The following is a 15,854-nucleotide window of genomic DNA, read 5'->3' as shown; positions in this document are numbered from 1 at the left end:
TTATACTGTATATGGACCAATATTGAGTTACAACAGGTCTAGCAACTACGGGCGGGCGACTTCATTTTCACCCGCCCATAGAAGAAGCGTGCGGTGCATGCTGGGATAGTTGTCAGAATGCTGGTTTGTTAATAAAGTTTGACTGACCTATCTACCTGTCGACCGTCTAGAATCAGGTCGTCTGCACCCCGTTCTCCACGAACATGCTGAGCGCGAACGGAGAAGGGTGACCATCGTCCGGCCACGCCCCGGCCCGGAAGGCTCTCCTCGGAGTCGGACTGTTTTGTTGACATTCCATTTAGTGCAGCTCCAGTGGATGCATAACGTAACTCCAGCCTCTACTGTAGCGCCTTATATATGAAAAAAGTTTTAAAATAGGCCTTTTATTGAAGGTGTGCCTTATAGTGCAGAAAATACGGTATGTAATTCAACAGAATTAGATCATTTATTCTTGAACTACTCTGTTTTCAATAAATATTATTGAATTGGAAAATAATATAATGTACTGAAATTTGTTCTATTTGCCTTTATTTAATCAGATTAAACTGAGTTAAAATCGTATCTATTTGAAAATGATTTCATTGAACTCATCTTGATTCCAATGGACACAAATCTACCTGTAATGCAACTGAATGGTTTGTTGACATTCTAAACATCGTAATGTGAACTGAATTAAACTCAACTTAATTAAGAAGTATTATAATTCATGTTTATCTTTCATTATTACTATTTATTTCCCTTCAGGTCTCCTTCACACAGTCTGTCACCACTGAGGAAGAAGAAAAAGAAGAAGAAGAAGAGCTCCAAGAAAAGCAAGCGCCATAGGTATTTCCTCTTTATTATTACAGTATTGTTGGTATGGATTTATTTTTTTAAAAAGTAACTCAAATCATCTTTCTCTACATTCCAGGTATACCTCCAAGAAGTCAAAACACAGGTATTTTTTTATGTTTAATATTATCATTAGTATTCATATTGTCAGTAGTAGTAAAAAAGTTCTACACATCTAGAATACGTTGCTGTTTTAAATATGGTGTAACAATGGCATGCATGCAGGAGGATTACTGGATTTTCACCTTAAAGCCTGATTCTTAGTGTATCAGCAGGAAGGCAGGCTGACTGTGAAGGCTTTGTCAGTCTTAAACACCTCCGGCTTATTCTGCTCTCCTTGATCCCTCCAGCTCTTCAAGTTTAAAACGTAAGAGGAAGGATGAGCGCAAGCACAAGAAAAGGTCAGTCTGTGATTGTTGCATCAGAATCATCTGGAGTATCCTTTCCTTCCTTCCTTCCTTCCTCCCTTCTTTCCTTCCTTCCTTCCTTCCTTCCTTCCTTCTTTCCTTCCTTCCTTCCTTCCTTCCTTCCTTCCTTCCTTCCTTCCTTCCTTCCTTCCTTCCTTCCTTCCTTCCTTCCTTCCTTCTTTCCTTCCTTCCTTCCTTCCTCCCTTCTTTCCTTCCTTCCTTCCTTCCTTCCTTCCTTCCTTCCTTCCTTCCTTCCTTCTTTCCTTCCTTCCTTCCTTCCTTCCTTCTTTCCTTCCTTCCTTCACACGCAGCTTTGAAATTTTCTTTGAGCTGATAAAAACAAACCCTCACACAGAGAAAAACACCGAAGCCACAAAGAGAGTGAAGCAAATATCAAAAGGGTAACTGAAGCCAATTTCATGCTGTGATTTTGCAGTTTCTCCTAATTTGACTTTCAACCAGATAAGTGTTTTGTGGCAGTGCCTTATAAATTAATTGACTTTTTTTTTCATGGTAAAACCACAAACATTAATATATTTTACTGGTGTTTTAGGTGATAGAACAAGGATCTTCAAACTTTACAATTCATATGACCAGTCCAGTTAAATAAAACTTTAGAACTGCAAATGTGAAAAAAGGCAACTAGTGATTTTAAACTAATATCTACTATATCAAATATGTTATTTTTAAAGAAGTACTTTTTTTGTACTTTGGTTATGTTTTAAAATAAGATAAAACATTTAAACATTGTAAAAAGAAAATAGCTAATTTGTCAAAATCACATAGTTTTGAACACTTGAACACAATGACAAAAATAGCTTGAAATTATGCAATTATTCCTTGTAAAAACTGAAAGCCTTCTGACAGATCTTCATGTTTATTATATTTATTCTTAAAAACATTAGTTGGTCCTTTATCATTTTTATCCAGATTTATAACGAGCCAATGTGGAAAACCCTCAGAGGCATAGCAGCTCTAGACCAACATCATGGTGGCATTTTTTTAAGATGGAGCGAAAATGTTTTTGATTTTTTTTTTTTACAAATAAAACGCTTAAAATGTGGTATTTGTATTTATCTCCCTGTGTAAACACAGAGCTGTTTTTCTTTACCAGCTTTGCACATCTAATCTTTCCCCGACATTTTTGTGAATCAGCTCAGACTGAGTGAGACTGAATAAATAGCATCTGTAAACATCCATTTTCTCAGTGGATTAATGTCTGAATTCCCACTAAACATTCCAACATGATTATCCTTTCAAGTAAACTGTTCCAATGTTGCTCAGGCTGAATGTTTTGGGTTATTGTTTTGCTGAAAGGTGAACCTCCACACATTGTGTCAAGTCTTCCTTCACAATCAGCCTGTATTGATTTCCAACCATCTTTCCGTCAACTGGAAGAAAATGATTGCACTAGATTTTCAAAATTCTGAGAAAAAAGTCAGAATTTTGTTTTTTATTTTCGGTGTCTTTACCCTCTTCCATACTAAATACACATATGACGCATTTTTCAGATGTTTAGTTGTAATGACATAATTTAAAAACTAGCAACTCCACTTTCTCTAAATTGTTTCATCTCTGTTTCAACTCTCAGCCCTCGTTTCTCCTCTTTTTCCTCTCTCCTCTGCGCTCCACCAGTTCACGGACTCGCTCGCGTCGAAGGCGGCGCTACAGGAGGTCGGAGACGTACGCTTCCTCCTCCAGATCCTTCACGGGGGACAGGTAGGGCCCCTTCTCTCCCTCAGCACTTTTTTCTTATCAGCGTGAGGCGTCTTGGTCTCACTGCAGCAGAAACTGATAAGACAGAGGTGACTTCCTCCTGCTCCAGTATAACCAACCCTTATCACGGCCTCACAGAAAATGGCCACAAATGCACTTCTCTGATCAATTCGCTCAGTTAGGGTGGAAAAGAGTGAAATATTGGGGTTTTGGTGATATGTAAGAGGTTCTGTGGTGTGGCTTTTTTTTTCTGATTACATTTGAGTAATTGCTGGTGGAATCGCTGGATAAAAGCGGTAATTCTTTCACTTTAGCCTCAGTTTGAAGCAGATTGTTGTATTGTAAATAAGAAGTGCCACCGCAGGTGCACTTCAAACAGTAAATCTGACTAATGAGTTCAGGACAAAACCTCGGGGAAGACGGCAGGACTCACATAGTATTTAATGAAAGAGAAGGCTAGAGGTTTATAAATATAAAACACTTTGAGACAAAATAGTGAGTGTCTTAAATGAGTAGCATGATAATCAGGAGCATTCATCTCTTAGTTCCACATTTTCTGTATTTATTTCTCAAATGACAGTAGAGAATCATGGACATTTAAAATTTAACATAAGGTTTAACACACTTTACTGCAGAACTGGGCGGATTTCTGTTGTAAGCTCCACCGCCAGGTGATGCAGGCCACGTATCCTGCAAGTTAAGCAACAAAATGTTCAGTAAAAAGCCCCAAAATAAAACATGTAAAATAAGAAATGCCATTCAGCAAGACATAGAAGCTTGTTTTAATTAACTAACTCCTTAAAATTGATGAAAAATACTAGTTTTACTGACAGAATATTTCACTTATAATTGGACATTTTTACCTTTTATAAGTGAAATAATCTGCCAGCTGAAAATATATTGACCTAAACCAAGCTCCTATGTCTTACCGAAAAGTTACTTGTAAATTAGTTTTGCTTTATTTCAAGTGTATTAAGATATTTGCACTAGAAACTGCACTAAAAAAATACTTGGTAAGATTTTGTGTGTTTTTATGTATGAGCTACACAACAAGTGAAGTTAGCACTGATTTAACATTCAAACCAGAAAAAACGAAACAAGGTGGCATCACAACTAAACTAAAACACGACAAGAAACTCATTATTATTAAAACACACCTAGATTTTAAATGAGGTTGACACGTTTATTGTTGTCTGAGCTAAAATAACGAGAAAACAAAATCGTTAAAGCTCGGTGGTTACCAACAATTTTTGGGACAAATACAATCAAACCTCACACTTTTAAATAAAATCTCACAACTTGTACTTAAAGTACAACTGAAACTCTTCTTCGTTTTTGGTTGTTTAATGCTGGAAATATTTTGCGTTCATTCATTTTCTGATTGAACAGCAATTACATTTTGTTTTACCACGAAAACTACTGCAGCTTCATATTTGCTTCATTAACATCAAATGTGCTTGTCAGCTGAGACAAGTCGCAGCCATCTAACATAATGCTGTGTTGTAAAGTCAACTAACCGAAACATTTCCCCACAGACACCTGCAGAAGTCTGTGGTTCATCAGGCTTCCAGAGCCACCGGAGGGGCTGGAGAGGAAACCCGATCAGCGCTGAACCCCACCGAAGCAAAGTGGAGACATGCATCTAAATCTGTGTGTAAAACGGCTCCTAAATATCGCTCCATCCTCTCAGCGGGCACCGTAAGTACAGTTTCCAAGTTTTTCAATGCTGCCGCAGGTTCACATTAGTTCCTCTGGTCTGGACGTGTCAAACTGTTTATGTTTTTTTCTTTTCTAAGCCGTGTTCAAATGCATATCTCAAAAGGAATCCACTACGTTAGAGTTGCTTTAGATTTCTATATTTATGGTGCAATTACACAAAGTTGTTTCAGGTTTGAATTGCAACCAAGGGAAATCGCAACCCCATTACCTCCTGTCCCTTCAAGTGTAAAGCTTACCAGTCTAATGTACAGATGTTATGTTTTGTATGTAAACATCACATGTAAAAGCTGTTTACCGTTTTATAGAAAAGCTTTTCAACACAGGTGTGAAGCCAAAGTGGAGCGGAGGATAGTAATGATGTGTTTTATGTTTACTGCTGCGCTAAATCACAATGTTCCAGCAGCATTTAAAGTCATCAGGACTGGATTTCACAGCCGCTTGTTAGCGCATAAAGATTTAGCAGAACTAAACAATAAACATGCAAACAAACCATGCGGAAATGCATAAATCTAAAGATGTTTATATACCTGTGATATATGATAGTCAAATTACCAAAACTAGAAATATGTGACAAATTTAAACACTAGAAGGCATATTGGCCATTTGTTTTTCTTTTACAGTGTCACCAACTACAGATATTGTTTGAACAAAGTGACTAAAATCTTTGATTTCATGAGCATAGGTTTTTATCTGATGGTTATTATTATAGTTTGCAAACAAAGTATGTGCTGTAGCAGGTTCAGTCCAGGTTATTCTATTCATTTATTTTTAGTCTAGTAGAAGACAGAGCCTCTAAACAGTGAGGCGTTGTGGGATTTTCCCTTTACTTTACTGGGGAAAAGGCAATTGCTAGTCCTTGCTCCAACCTGGCATAATGAGAAAAAGTTTTAGTAAGAGATTAAATATTTTCACAATTATTTGGGTTTTGGTAAAAAGTTTAATGGTCCAGTTTGAAACACCTCTGACAATACTGAAACCGTACATGTTTTTCAACCTTTTCAATTCAAACCCAGGTTGTTTTATTATCAAATACTTTATTTTTTTCACCAACTGCAAAGATTCAGTGCCAAAAAATGAAAGAAGAAGGAAATAGCCAGCAATCCAAAGGTTTTAATGTGGGTAAAAAAGGAACTCGTTTTGGCTGCCAGTCGTCAGGAACACATTGTTTTCTTAGCGTTCCTGACAACAGTTAAAACCTTTAAATGTTTTTGGAGTGCTAGTTATTTCAATTTTCTGTATTCTTCAAAACCAGGCAATCATTTAATTTCCCCTCATCCTTTTTTTTTTTTTTTTTTTTTTTTTGCATTGGAGCTGTCTGCACTACTTTCCTCCTCAGTATTCAAAGTCAAACCATGGATGGAGGATGAGCTGATTCTTAACTTTTGAAACTTGCCCTCCGACACCCTCGATAGTAAAAACTGTATAAAAACAGTGTTTGTTTGTTTTCCCCACAAACTTGCCTTCCTATGATGTTTACTGAAGATCTGCTAGGGAAATCGCAACCCCATTACCTCCTGTCCCTTCAAGTGTAAAGCTTACCAGTCTAATGTACAGATGTTGTTATGTTTTGTATGTAAAAGTTGGAAATGAATAAATTTCGAACAATCATCTAGAACTCCTCCTGAATCCAGATTTATGATGTAGAAAGTCAAAGGTTTGTCACCAATCGCCTCTTCAAAATCCAATATGGCTTCTGCTTCCATAAAATCTAATGTAAACTTCAGTAATAAAAGGATTTATTACTGCAGTTATGATAGTTTCTTTCTTTTTGTTAATCAGGCCACAGTTATCTAACTTTGGGGATTTAACAGCTAAATAAAGTGTTTTTTACTTTTTTCTTAAACCTTACATTTGTTGTTCTCCAACAGTATTTTTGTAGTTCTGATTAAAATTATAAAAATATTACGACTTTAGACCATCTGTAGTCCATCCTTAGCTAAAACTCACAGTGAACAGCTGAAAACTGTTCTGCTGCTTAATGTTGAATTTTCTCCGTGTTCTTTATAAACACAGCTATGTCCTTAAACCAATTGTCTCCTGCTTGGTGGAGCATGAAACATCTTTAATTTCTCCCCAGTAATCATTAAATTATGCTAATTGAAAATATGGATGTTTTAATTACACACCAAATGGTTTTAATTGAAATTCAGCAAATTAATTCATTTATCCAATCATGCCAACATTTATTTTGTAGTCTTTAAAGGAACTTTACAAACTGATGTGTACAAGGATACACCATAGTGATTGTATCTATTTATAAACGATCTATAAGTAGATAAAAAAAAACATGTCTAATTAGTTAGATGCATTTGTTTATACACTATAAATTTAAATTTATTTTTAAAAATGGCATTTATCTGAGACAAAAAAACAGCTCAGGGATTTTTAAAAGACTCAATATTTTCTTGAAGGCATCTGTGTTGATAGAAGAGTGTCTATGTTTAAAATGTGTGAAACCTTTTAGCCCCAAGTGTGAACAGATTGTGTGAAACTCTTAAAGAGGATGGTAGAAGATTTGTTTATGTGTCCCTGGTGGATGCTGTGTTGACTGATGACTGCAAAAACCTTCTGGAGGATAGGGCCCACGTTTTTTTTTTTTTCACCTTCTTTTTGCATCTGTTATTTTGCAATACAGGAAAAAAAAAATAAAGCTAGCAGCTGTAACAGGTACTGAATGTGTAAATAGACTTAAATTAATTCAACTTTTTTTATGGCAGAGACATAATGTCAGTCTGAACACTTTAGAAAAATACAACCTTTGAACCAATGAAAAATGCGGGGGGGGAGCTATATATTTTTAAAAAATATGTTGTTTTAGAAATAAACATAACAAATTTTCTTTTTGAAGGCCAACTGGAGTGTCAGTAAAACACAATTGTTCTATTAACTTCCTGCTTCCTGTGACAAAGAAGTCCAAGAGTTCCTTCCATTGGTCACTCTTCAAAATAGGAAAGATAAAAGAACGAACCATTCCAGTAAGGCAGATGTGTATTAATCAGGAAATAGTGACAAGAATCCTTGCAGTAATCAAACAATAACAGAGAAAAGTAGATTATTTGGAGGATCATTTGTTGTTCAAATGAGACTAAAACACTCCAAAATGATGTCACACTGGTGAACTTTTTTTTAAAAAACTCTGGAAACCGTTTTGAAAACATGGTTTCATGGACATTTGAAATTAAAATCTGATGACTTTTACCAATAAACTGAAAATGTTTTTCCTTTTTTTGTTTTGTTTTGTACTGCGTGTTAAACATTCTGAAATTAAAGGTTGTTTTTCTAAGTTATTCAATCTGAGATGATGCTATAGAAGAGAAAGTGACGTAATTGAAGGGTTTTTACATGCATTTATGAGGCGTGCCAACAAGTGTGGAGGGCACTGCATATCCACCCCCGGAAAACAACAAAACGATGTAAAAACACAAATCTAACTGGCTCTGAGTTTGAAGAGAGGGTTATTGTCTTTTTTTTATGCAATTTACGACTAATGATGCACTTACGTTGCCCGCTCTTCCCTTTTTTTTTACACCTTACCTACTTAAGGAGGAAATCTTGATTGGTAAGTCGCTGCTATCTGCAGATTCAGGGATTTACTTGTAGGTCGCTGAAGGCTAAAAATGTATTCTTACAGGAGAGAGAAAAGCAATCATCTGTCCTATTCTGAGGGCTTTCTTAGTTAGACTGATGGGATCTTTCTTAGTCTGCAATCCTTTTCTTTTCTATATAAAACCCATTTTTGTGATGTTTGTTCAATGTTTTTTAAATTAGGCTTTTCAATGGGGTTATTGTTTACTCTGTTTTCCTCTTCACTGGAGTTAGAGCTGGTAGTTCTTTTCACACATAGATTCTTTTGTTCTCTGCTCTTTTCTTTTCCCTTCCATATAATTGTTTTAGTGCAGCTCTTTTTACAAAACAGTTTTCTTGTTGATTTCTTCGACTTTAGTTGAGTTCAAACTTTCTTTCGAGGTTAATCGCATGCTTGAAATTTGCATGATGTCTTTCTATTTCAAAGCTTTTTGTCCCAAGAAAAACATAAATCTCTACTGTGCTTTCAATGGAATATGTGCCTTTGCACTAGTGTATTCAGAGTAAATCAAAGCAGGTAGCAGGTTCTGTTCCATGCAAATTGGGGTTTAAGCTGTTGCCTCTTTGTCTGTTCGCAGATTTTGTCGTTGAAGCCTGGAAGCGAGCTTTTAAATGGGAAAGGAGCTCAGGATTTTTCGAGTCACGCCAAAGGTACACGTGACTACGACTCTGGTAACGACACATCCTCACCTCCGTCGAGCAAAACCGGTGTTTCTCGAGCAAGTGTCGCTGAAAACCAGAGGACCTGCTGTCAACGTCTTACCTCGCCTCCGGAGAAGCAACGCTATGCTGACAGAGACAACGGCTCCGATTCAGGGAACTCTGTGACAAGCTGCTCTTCCTCATGCAAACCCTACAGGGATGATGGCTTCTCTGCTAACATTTTCAGTGGAAACAGCAAGAGGTGAACATTGTGTTTGGATTGTATCATCGATCTAAATGTGTCCATTGTTCTTTGGGGGGGGGGAAATTCTGTGTTCACAGTCATTTGAAATTTTCAGTTGGGTGCACTTTTCAGAAATTAAAGGCTTTTTTTTCCATTTCTTAAAAGGTACTTTAAAGAACTTACCAGGTACTTTACTAAAACTTAGCAAGTACTTTCCTGGAACTTTTCTCAGCTTTATAAATTATTCTACCAGAACTTAACACTTACTGTTTTAAAACTACAATGAACTTTAATAGGATTTAAGAGTTAATTTTCTATAACTTGCTGTGAACTTTCAGAACTAACTTAGTATATTTCTAAACTTTCCTTAATTTTACTGGTACTATTACTATTGTGTGTTTCTGACCTTTTCTATATCTGGTTACTTTACCAGCACTTACCAGATAAGTAAGATAGCTCACATTTTTTGAAGCAATGTTCTATTAAAAGGCAATCAGGCACTAAATGGCTCTCTTTGGGTCCACATTCAGTGCTAATCCAGATTAATTGGTACTTCTTGGTAATTGATAATTGGCTAATGCTAAAGGCAGTCCTAAAAATATCACATTTGCTTTTTGCAAACAGTATTTTATTAGCCTTTAAGCTATGGTCATTTTTGCATTGTGCAATTATTTTTAATGAGACCAATCATTATTTACATGGGAGGTAAAGGTAAGAGGCTGTTTGTCATTAATTATCTTCCAGTCTGAAACACTGAGAATGGAACAAGTAAGAGTAACTGAGTGTTAGAAAAGTAATGTGACATGAAAATCAAAAAGATAGCAGCTAAAATACCACTGCTTTATTTACCTTCTTCATATAAAAGATACTGAAAACACTCTACATGTTTTGTTCTCTCGTGGTTTACACAGAAAGATCATTGGTGTTCTCCAAACTCCACTTTCTCATGGTTTTCTTTGTAAATACACCTCTAACACAAGCATGACCTTTGCTCAAAAACTCATAAAATAGTCATATAAAAAAGTTATGACAACTCTCTAGACTAGTTGTTTGCTGGGGGTAGAAATCAAGGCGCAGGTAAGAGAACCTATTACAACCTATTAATAGAACCTAATTTTAAATCCTAATTTTAACGATTGGTCACTCCCAACCCCTAAAATGTCTTTATGTTTTCTTTGCAGTGGGCAGATAACCTTGCGGTGTGAGGGAGAAGTCGTGAGATGCACGAAGGCAGCCCGATGTGCGCAGCGGAGGAGCAGGTCGTCTCGAAAGCGGCGGAAAACGCTGTCCTCCTCCACCAGTAGGAGCAGATCTTCAGGGACTTCCAGGTACTCTGGACGCTATTCTCGAAGCCCTTCGGTGTCTTCTTGCAGGTACTTTATCTAATTTCGCAATTACACGCTGTCCAGCAGGGTTCTACCAGAGATAGTACGTTCAGTATTTGCTCACCTCTCTTGCTGCAGCTCGTACTCTCGTTCCCTGAGCAACTCATCAGATGTGAGGCGAAGAGGCAGCTTGGTCAGCCTGAGCTCCAGAGGAAGCTACTCCAAATACAGTGCTGATAGGTGAGTTTTGCTAAATGTTTACAGCTGCTAATGTCTCTTTTTAAGCGCTGCACAGAAATAAACCTACGCTGACATTTTTGGGTAATTAAATGTTCACACTGTTGAATCTGGTTCCCCAGACTACGAGACAGAAAGCGGCAGTCCAGTTCCAGAGAGACAAATCTGAAGCACATGCATAAGGTTAGTGGGAAAAGACGAAGACGCAAGTCCTACTCTCCTATGAGGAAGAGGAGAAGAGACTCCCCAAGCCATCTGGAAGCACGCCGCATCACAAGGTAAAGCTGATTTTAGTCTGCCCTGATCCTTTATTCCTGCACACTTTCATTGCCAAAAAAATCTCTTAGTTTTAACAGTTTAGATGGACGCATTACGTGTTTATGCAAACTTAAAATTATTCATATCCAGATAAGAGATAAGTTGGCTTTCAGTCCCTAAAGAGGTCAACAAAACAGATGTTGAGGAAAAAGGAAATCTAAATTTTTGTTTGTGGAAGTGTCTTATGAATCACATACAATAAAAGACACAAAGATAATAGCCTGAATCCAAAGTATGTTTTAAAAATGAACAAAGTTTTACTATTGGATATGGCCGCTTTATATTTTTGTGCACTTAAACTTCGTTTAGGAAAAAATATAGCACAAGTACAGGACAAACAAAATATTTCACTGTATTATTAAAACGTAACGATACAGCAGAGCATTCCATCTACATCAGTCATCAATCATCATTTAGTAAAGGGAAAAAGAAAATGTCTGCTGCTGGCAAAAGAATTATAGGAAAAAAAAACTGAAGACACTCTTATTGCTTAAGCTTAAGCAGAAACAGGAGCTGCCACATGATGCTGATCATATACACTTTTATTAACTGGTTACCAGTAACCATGACAACCACTAAAAAAGCAGAAGGTTTTGCAGTTTGCTTCCTTGTTGTATACAGGGTTGCCTTAATGGATTGGTAAGGCCTTAAGACAAAGCAGTCTGGGAAGGTTTCTAAATCAATTTCTGGTTGATTTAAAGGCAATAATTTTTAGTTCCATTATTCTACACTGCAGACAATTCCAAAAATGGGAAATGAATAAATATAAAATCACCCCTGAGGTTAACGTGTGCAATAGCCAAAGAAACTGTAAAAAAAAAAAAATAGCCCAATCTCTGACTCAAGGTGGTCTTTTTAATGCCACCTTAAATGAAATTTAAAAATAAAATATAAATACAATACAAGGGATGGTTGGGGGATCCTGCTGTAATACAACCAAGCATAACAAAAACAGAAATTTCTGAGGTTTGTTTGTGGCTCTTGGCAGTGGCTTTGTGCTTCTAACTTCACTTTCATCTACAGTGGTGAGAACAAAGCCAGCGGCAAAAACAAATACCGTCCAGCTAACTGGTGATAAATTCACACTTACCCATGATAGATGCAAAAACACCAGCTAGCTAGAAACTGTCAAGACTGTGTTAGCATTAAGTTAGCGGTAGTCTCAACCACCTCGAGTCACAGAGCGCTATAAAGATGTCTGCGCACGACTCAAACCTTTGCCTGACCAAAAAGACCAAGAACAAATTACATTAACAAGATTAAATATTCTTGCCAAAACAAAATATAAGACCTGTGATTAATGTATTTACGGCCTACTTACACTTTATTTTATTAATTTAAGACATTTTAAGGCCTTAATATGAAGTACATGACTTTTTAAGACTTTTTCAGGATGCGCAGACACGCTCAACCTCAATTATACACGTTAAATGGCAAAATTCATTACAGCAAAGTTAAAGAGCAAACAAGTATGGCTTCCTTGGCAGGGATACCAGGAAAAATCTTTTGCCAAATGAGCTATGTCGATATAACTCAATGTTTACACTGTTGCCTCTGAATTAATGACTAGACTTGAGCAATATGTTACTGATGCAGAACAGGTTGTTATATGATGTTCAGCACTGTGTGTGGGACAAACAAGAGACCTGGGTCTCTGCAGGCCAGCATGAACTCTTCTGTTTGCAAAAGTATTTGAGAGCTAAATGTTATGGAGCAACAATCATCCCAAATCTATAAGCAAATTATTTAAAAAGGTATTAAGTGCTCTAATGTTCCAATTAAAGTCCTGCAGGTTCTTTAAGGAGGAAATGCATGAACCAGTTTCTCCAAACTTCAATGGTCTGACTGTGTAAACAAGAGTGGGCCAACATTCATCCACAATGCCATGAATGAATGAATGAATGAATGAATGAATGAATGAATGAATGGTGTAGTCATACAGAACAATATCACAAGTAACTGCTGTTGAAGATGTCTTCTTCTCCCCATGCCATCTAAAAGAAACTCTACAAAATAATCCAGATTTATAAAAGAAAAACTGCAACATAAAATATATTTTTTCACTGATTTATTGTGCTGATAAATGTGCAACTATATTTTTTGCTACTCCGTTTGTTTCCCAAATCTCCACAGTGCCAGGAAGCGACCCATCCCTTACTTCAGACCCAGCCCTTCCTCCAGCAGCCGCTCCACCAGCGTGTCGTCGTGGAGCAGCCTCTTCACGCGAAGCCGCAGTCGCAGTCCGATCCACAGCGTGAGCCGCAGTCGCAGCCGCAGTCGCAGTCGCAGCTACTCTTCCTACAGGAGCTACAGCCGGAGCTCATCATGGAACTCCATCTTTGGGTCCCGCAGTCGCAGCCGCAGTCGGGGTTCTTTGAAGAAACGAAGGAAAACCCGGCGTTAATGTTTTTCTGTGCAGAGACAGAAACTACATCTGTATTCGTGGTCAGGACAGAAGCTGTAGGGGCTGATGCTCGGACTAAAATATCCCAGCATTTCTTCAAGGCCATCTGTCATTGAGATATTTCTAAAACGTTTTTACTTTTTGTTCCTGCACATCATCCTCTTGCACCAATAAGAGAAGTTGCATTTCCACATTAATCAAACCAATGTCCATGTTGAATACGTCCAACTGAGATGCAAGTTTGTGCACTTCTCACTAATTCTTATGTCTTAATGGTTAAAATTAACTTAATATGTTATTATGCAGTAATGTGGGAAAAACAACAACATTTGGTTTAAAACCAGGCCCATAAAGCACTGAAATTACTTATCCCATTTAGTTTATGCCCTGATGTTTAGCAGGGCAGCAAACACGAACTGTTGTGTCGGGTCTTTGTGACACTGATTTTACACCAACAGATAAAGTACAGGGGTAACATTTAAGCTGTTTGATCCCGGCGCTCACAGACGACTTCACAGGGATCGTTATCAGGAATCAGGAAAAGGCTTCTGGCTCTGATCTCAGCACTTCACAAGACGGAGAACAAACATGTTTCCTCGGCGTAGGTGGCCTGACGGCGAGCAAACGGCCTGTCAGCTTAAATGTCACTTTAATTTCTCCTCTGATCAAGTGGAAAACAATTTAAAATGTCTGTCTAAAATACATCAGCGATCATATTTTCATGGAATTGCAGGAAGTTTTTCCCTCAACAACTATTTCTTCCTCTTGATCCTTTTCAGTTTTTGTCAGATTACAACCCGAAACGTGAATGTATTTCATTGGGATGAGCAGCTGGGACAGACCAAAACAAAGCAGCACATAATAGTGAAGTTTAGGGATGCATAATATGGACATCAGTATCAGCTGATCTTAGTCATTTTTTAACATGTCGATATGAAGTCCAATATGTAAAACAACAGCTGAAAATCTGTAGCCCCTTTTGCAGACTCTACCAGATTTTTTTGGAAGATTCTCCTGAATTTACTGATCAGCTGTCTTGTCCCTGCCGTAGATTAGCCTTACCATAGCATTACACTACCAGCATCATACTTCGTCATAGGGACAGTGTGTTCCAGAGGAATAGCAGTGTTAGTTTTCTGCCACAGATAGTATTTTACACATAGGACTGAATGATCAGTTTTGATCTCAATAGATCTTTTACATGTTTACTGTATCCTCTACATGACTTGTAGTAACTGCAAGGTGGATTGTTTTTTTTTTGTTGTTGTTGTTTTAATTAGTAGCTTCCTTCTTACATAAAGGCCAGATTAGAGAATTACTATTTGTCCTGTCAAAAGGTCTCATATCTGAGCAGTGGATCCCTGCAGCTCCTCCCAAGTTACCATTTGCCTCTTCCCTGCTTCTTGTGTCTTTGATGATCAGGTCTTGTTAAATTTACACACTCTCTGCTCCTTCAGATAAATCTGTTCCTTTCTTTGCCTTCGCGATGCCGTTTGTTTCCATGTTTTCACAGAGCAGCTGCAGTTTGACTAAGATTCATTTAAACACACCTGCACTGTTTACAAATTATGAAAATACTCAACCACCTGGTTGTAACAGATTTTTTAGGATTATCAGAGGATGTGTCAAAACTTTTTAAAAGCATAAATATTTTTTCCTCTGACTTGACTATTGTGTGCCTCTGTGGGTTGGTCTTTCCGTTAAAATCTCAATATACTGACGTTTGTTTGTAAAATGACAAAAACTGTACAAGCTTTTGGATGTCTCTGTACTATGCTTAAATTACTTTCACTCATGCTCACACTTAACTACATAAATAAATATTTGTATTTATTTTTTTTAATCTGGTAAATGATGATTTAACTGATGTCCAACACAGATACTTTATTTCCTTTAATAGTTATACAACACTGAAACAAACATTAGCAAACATATTTATAACTTGTTTAAGATGTATCAGTGCTCTGTTCTTTTCTGTAGTTGTATGTAATGCTATTATCTCTTATTTATTTTCTTTTACAACTGTAACACATTTTGTCTGTAAATTTTTATTTTTTTATATATATATGCAAAGGTTTAATTAGATGTCCAGCAAACTCAGTAAAACAAACTGTTGAATTAATTTGCAGTTTTGGGTTGATTTCAGTTTTTCAAAATAAATGTTGACTCCCTAATGGTTGAGAACATCAAAATAATCTTCTGTAGAGTAAAATCCCACATTCAGTGAAGCCTTCACTAATTCTTTCCCCATCTGTGTTATGACACTGCAAGTTAAGCTAGAAAGAGAAAACAGTAACTACATCTGAAAAAGAAGCCAGTGATTACATTTGAAGAGTGTACCACAGTACTTAACTTTTGTTCACCTATTGGAATTATTGAGTATGCAAAGGGTAATTATTAGGAAATATTTTGGGTTTTTTCCTGAT

The 15,854-nt window shown here is 37.0% G+C and overlaps 1 protein-coding gene across 1 annotated transcript in view; it reads left to right on the top strand.

Annotated features, from left to right (window-relative positions):
* srrm4 (serine/arginine repetitive matrix 4) overlaps nt 1-13,878 on the top strand; it is a 54,091-nt gene extending 40,213 nt beyond the window's left edge. Inside the window, exons 4-13 of the mRNA XM_014999663.2 lie at nt 745-825; nt 911-937; nt 1,182-1,232; nt 2,874-2,957; nt 4,490-4,652; nt 8,837-9,162; nt 10,326-10,517; nt 10,608-10,709; nt 10,829-10,984; nt 13,158-13,878. Of these exons, the coding sequence (XP_014855149.2) occupies nt 745-825; nt 911-937; nt 1,182-1,232; nt 2,874-2,957; nt 4,490-4,652; nt 8,837-9,162; nt 10,326-10,517; nt 10,608-10,709; nt 10,829-10,984; nt 13,158-13,428 (1,453 nt within the window). The 3' untranslated portion in view covers nt 13,429-13,878. The remainder of the gene's footprint in view (nt 1-744; nt 826-910; nt 938-1,181; nt 1,233-2,873; nt 2,958-4,489; nt 4,653-8,836; nt 9,163-10,325; nt 10,518-10,607; nt 10,710-10,828; nt 10,985-13,157) is intronic.
* The last annotated feature ends 1,976 nt before the right edge of the window (nt 13,879-15,854 follow it).

This window comes from Poecilia mexicana, unplaced genomic scaffold, assembly GCF_051168715.1.
Source record: "Poecilia mexicana isolate PSO_F unplaced genomic scaffold, ASM5116871v1 scaffold_9, whole genome shotgun sequence".
NCBI lineage: Eukaryota > Metazoa > Chordata > Actinopteri > Cyprinodontiformes > Poeciliidae > Poecilia > Poecilia mexicana.
This window is presented reverse-complemented; position numbering and strand designations above follow the sequence as displayed.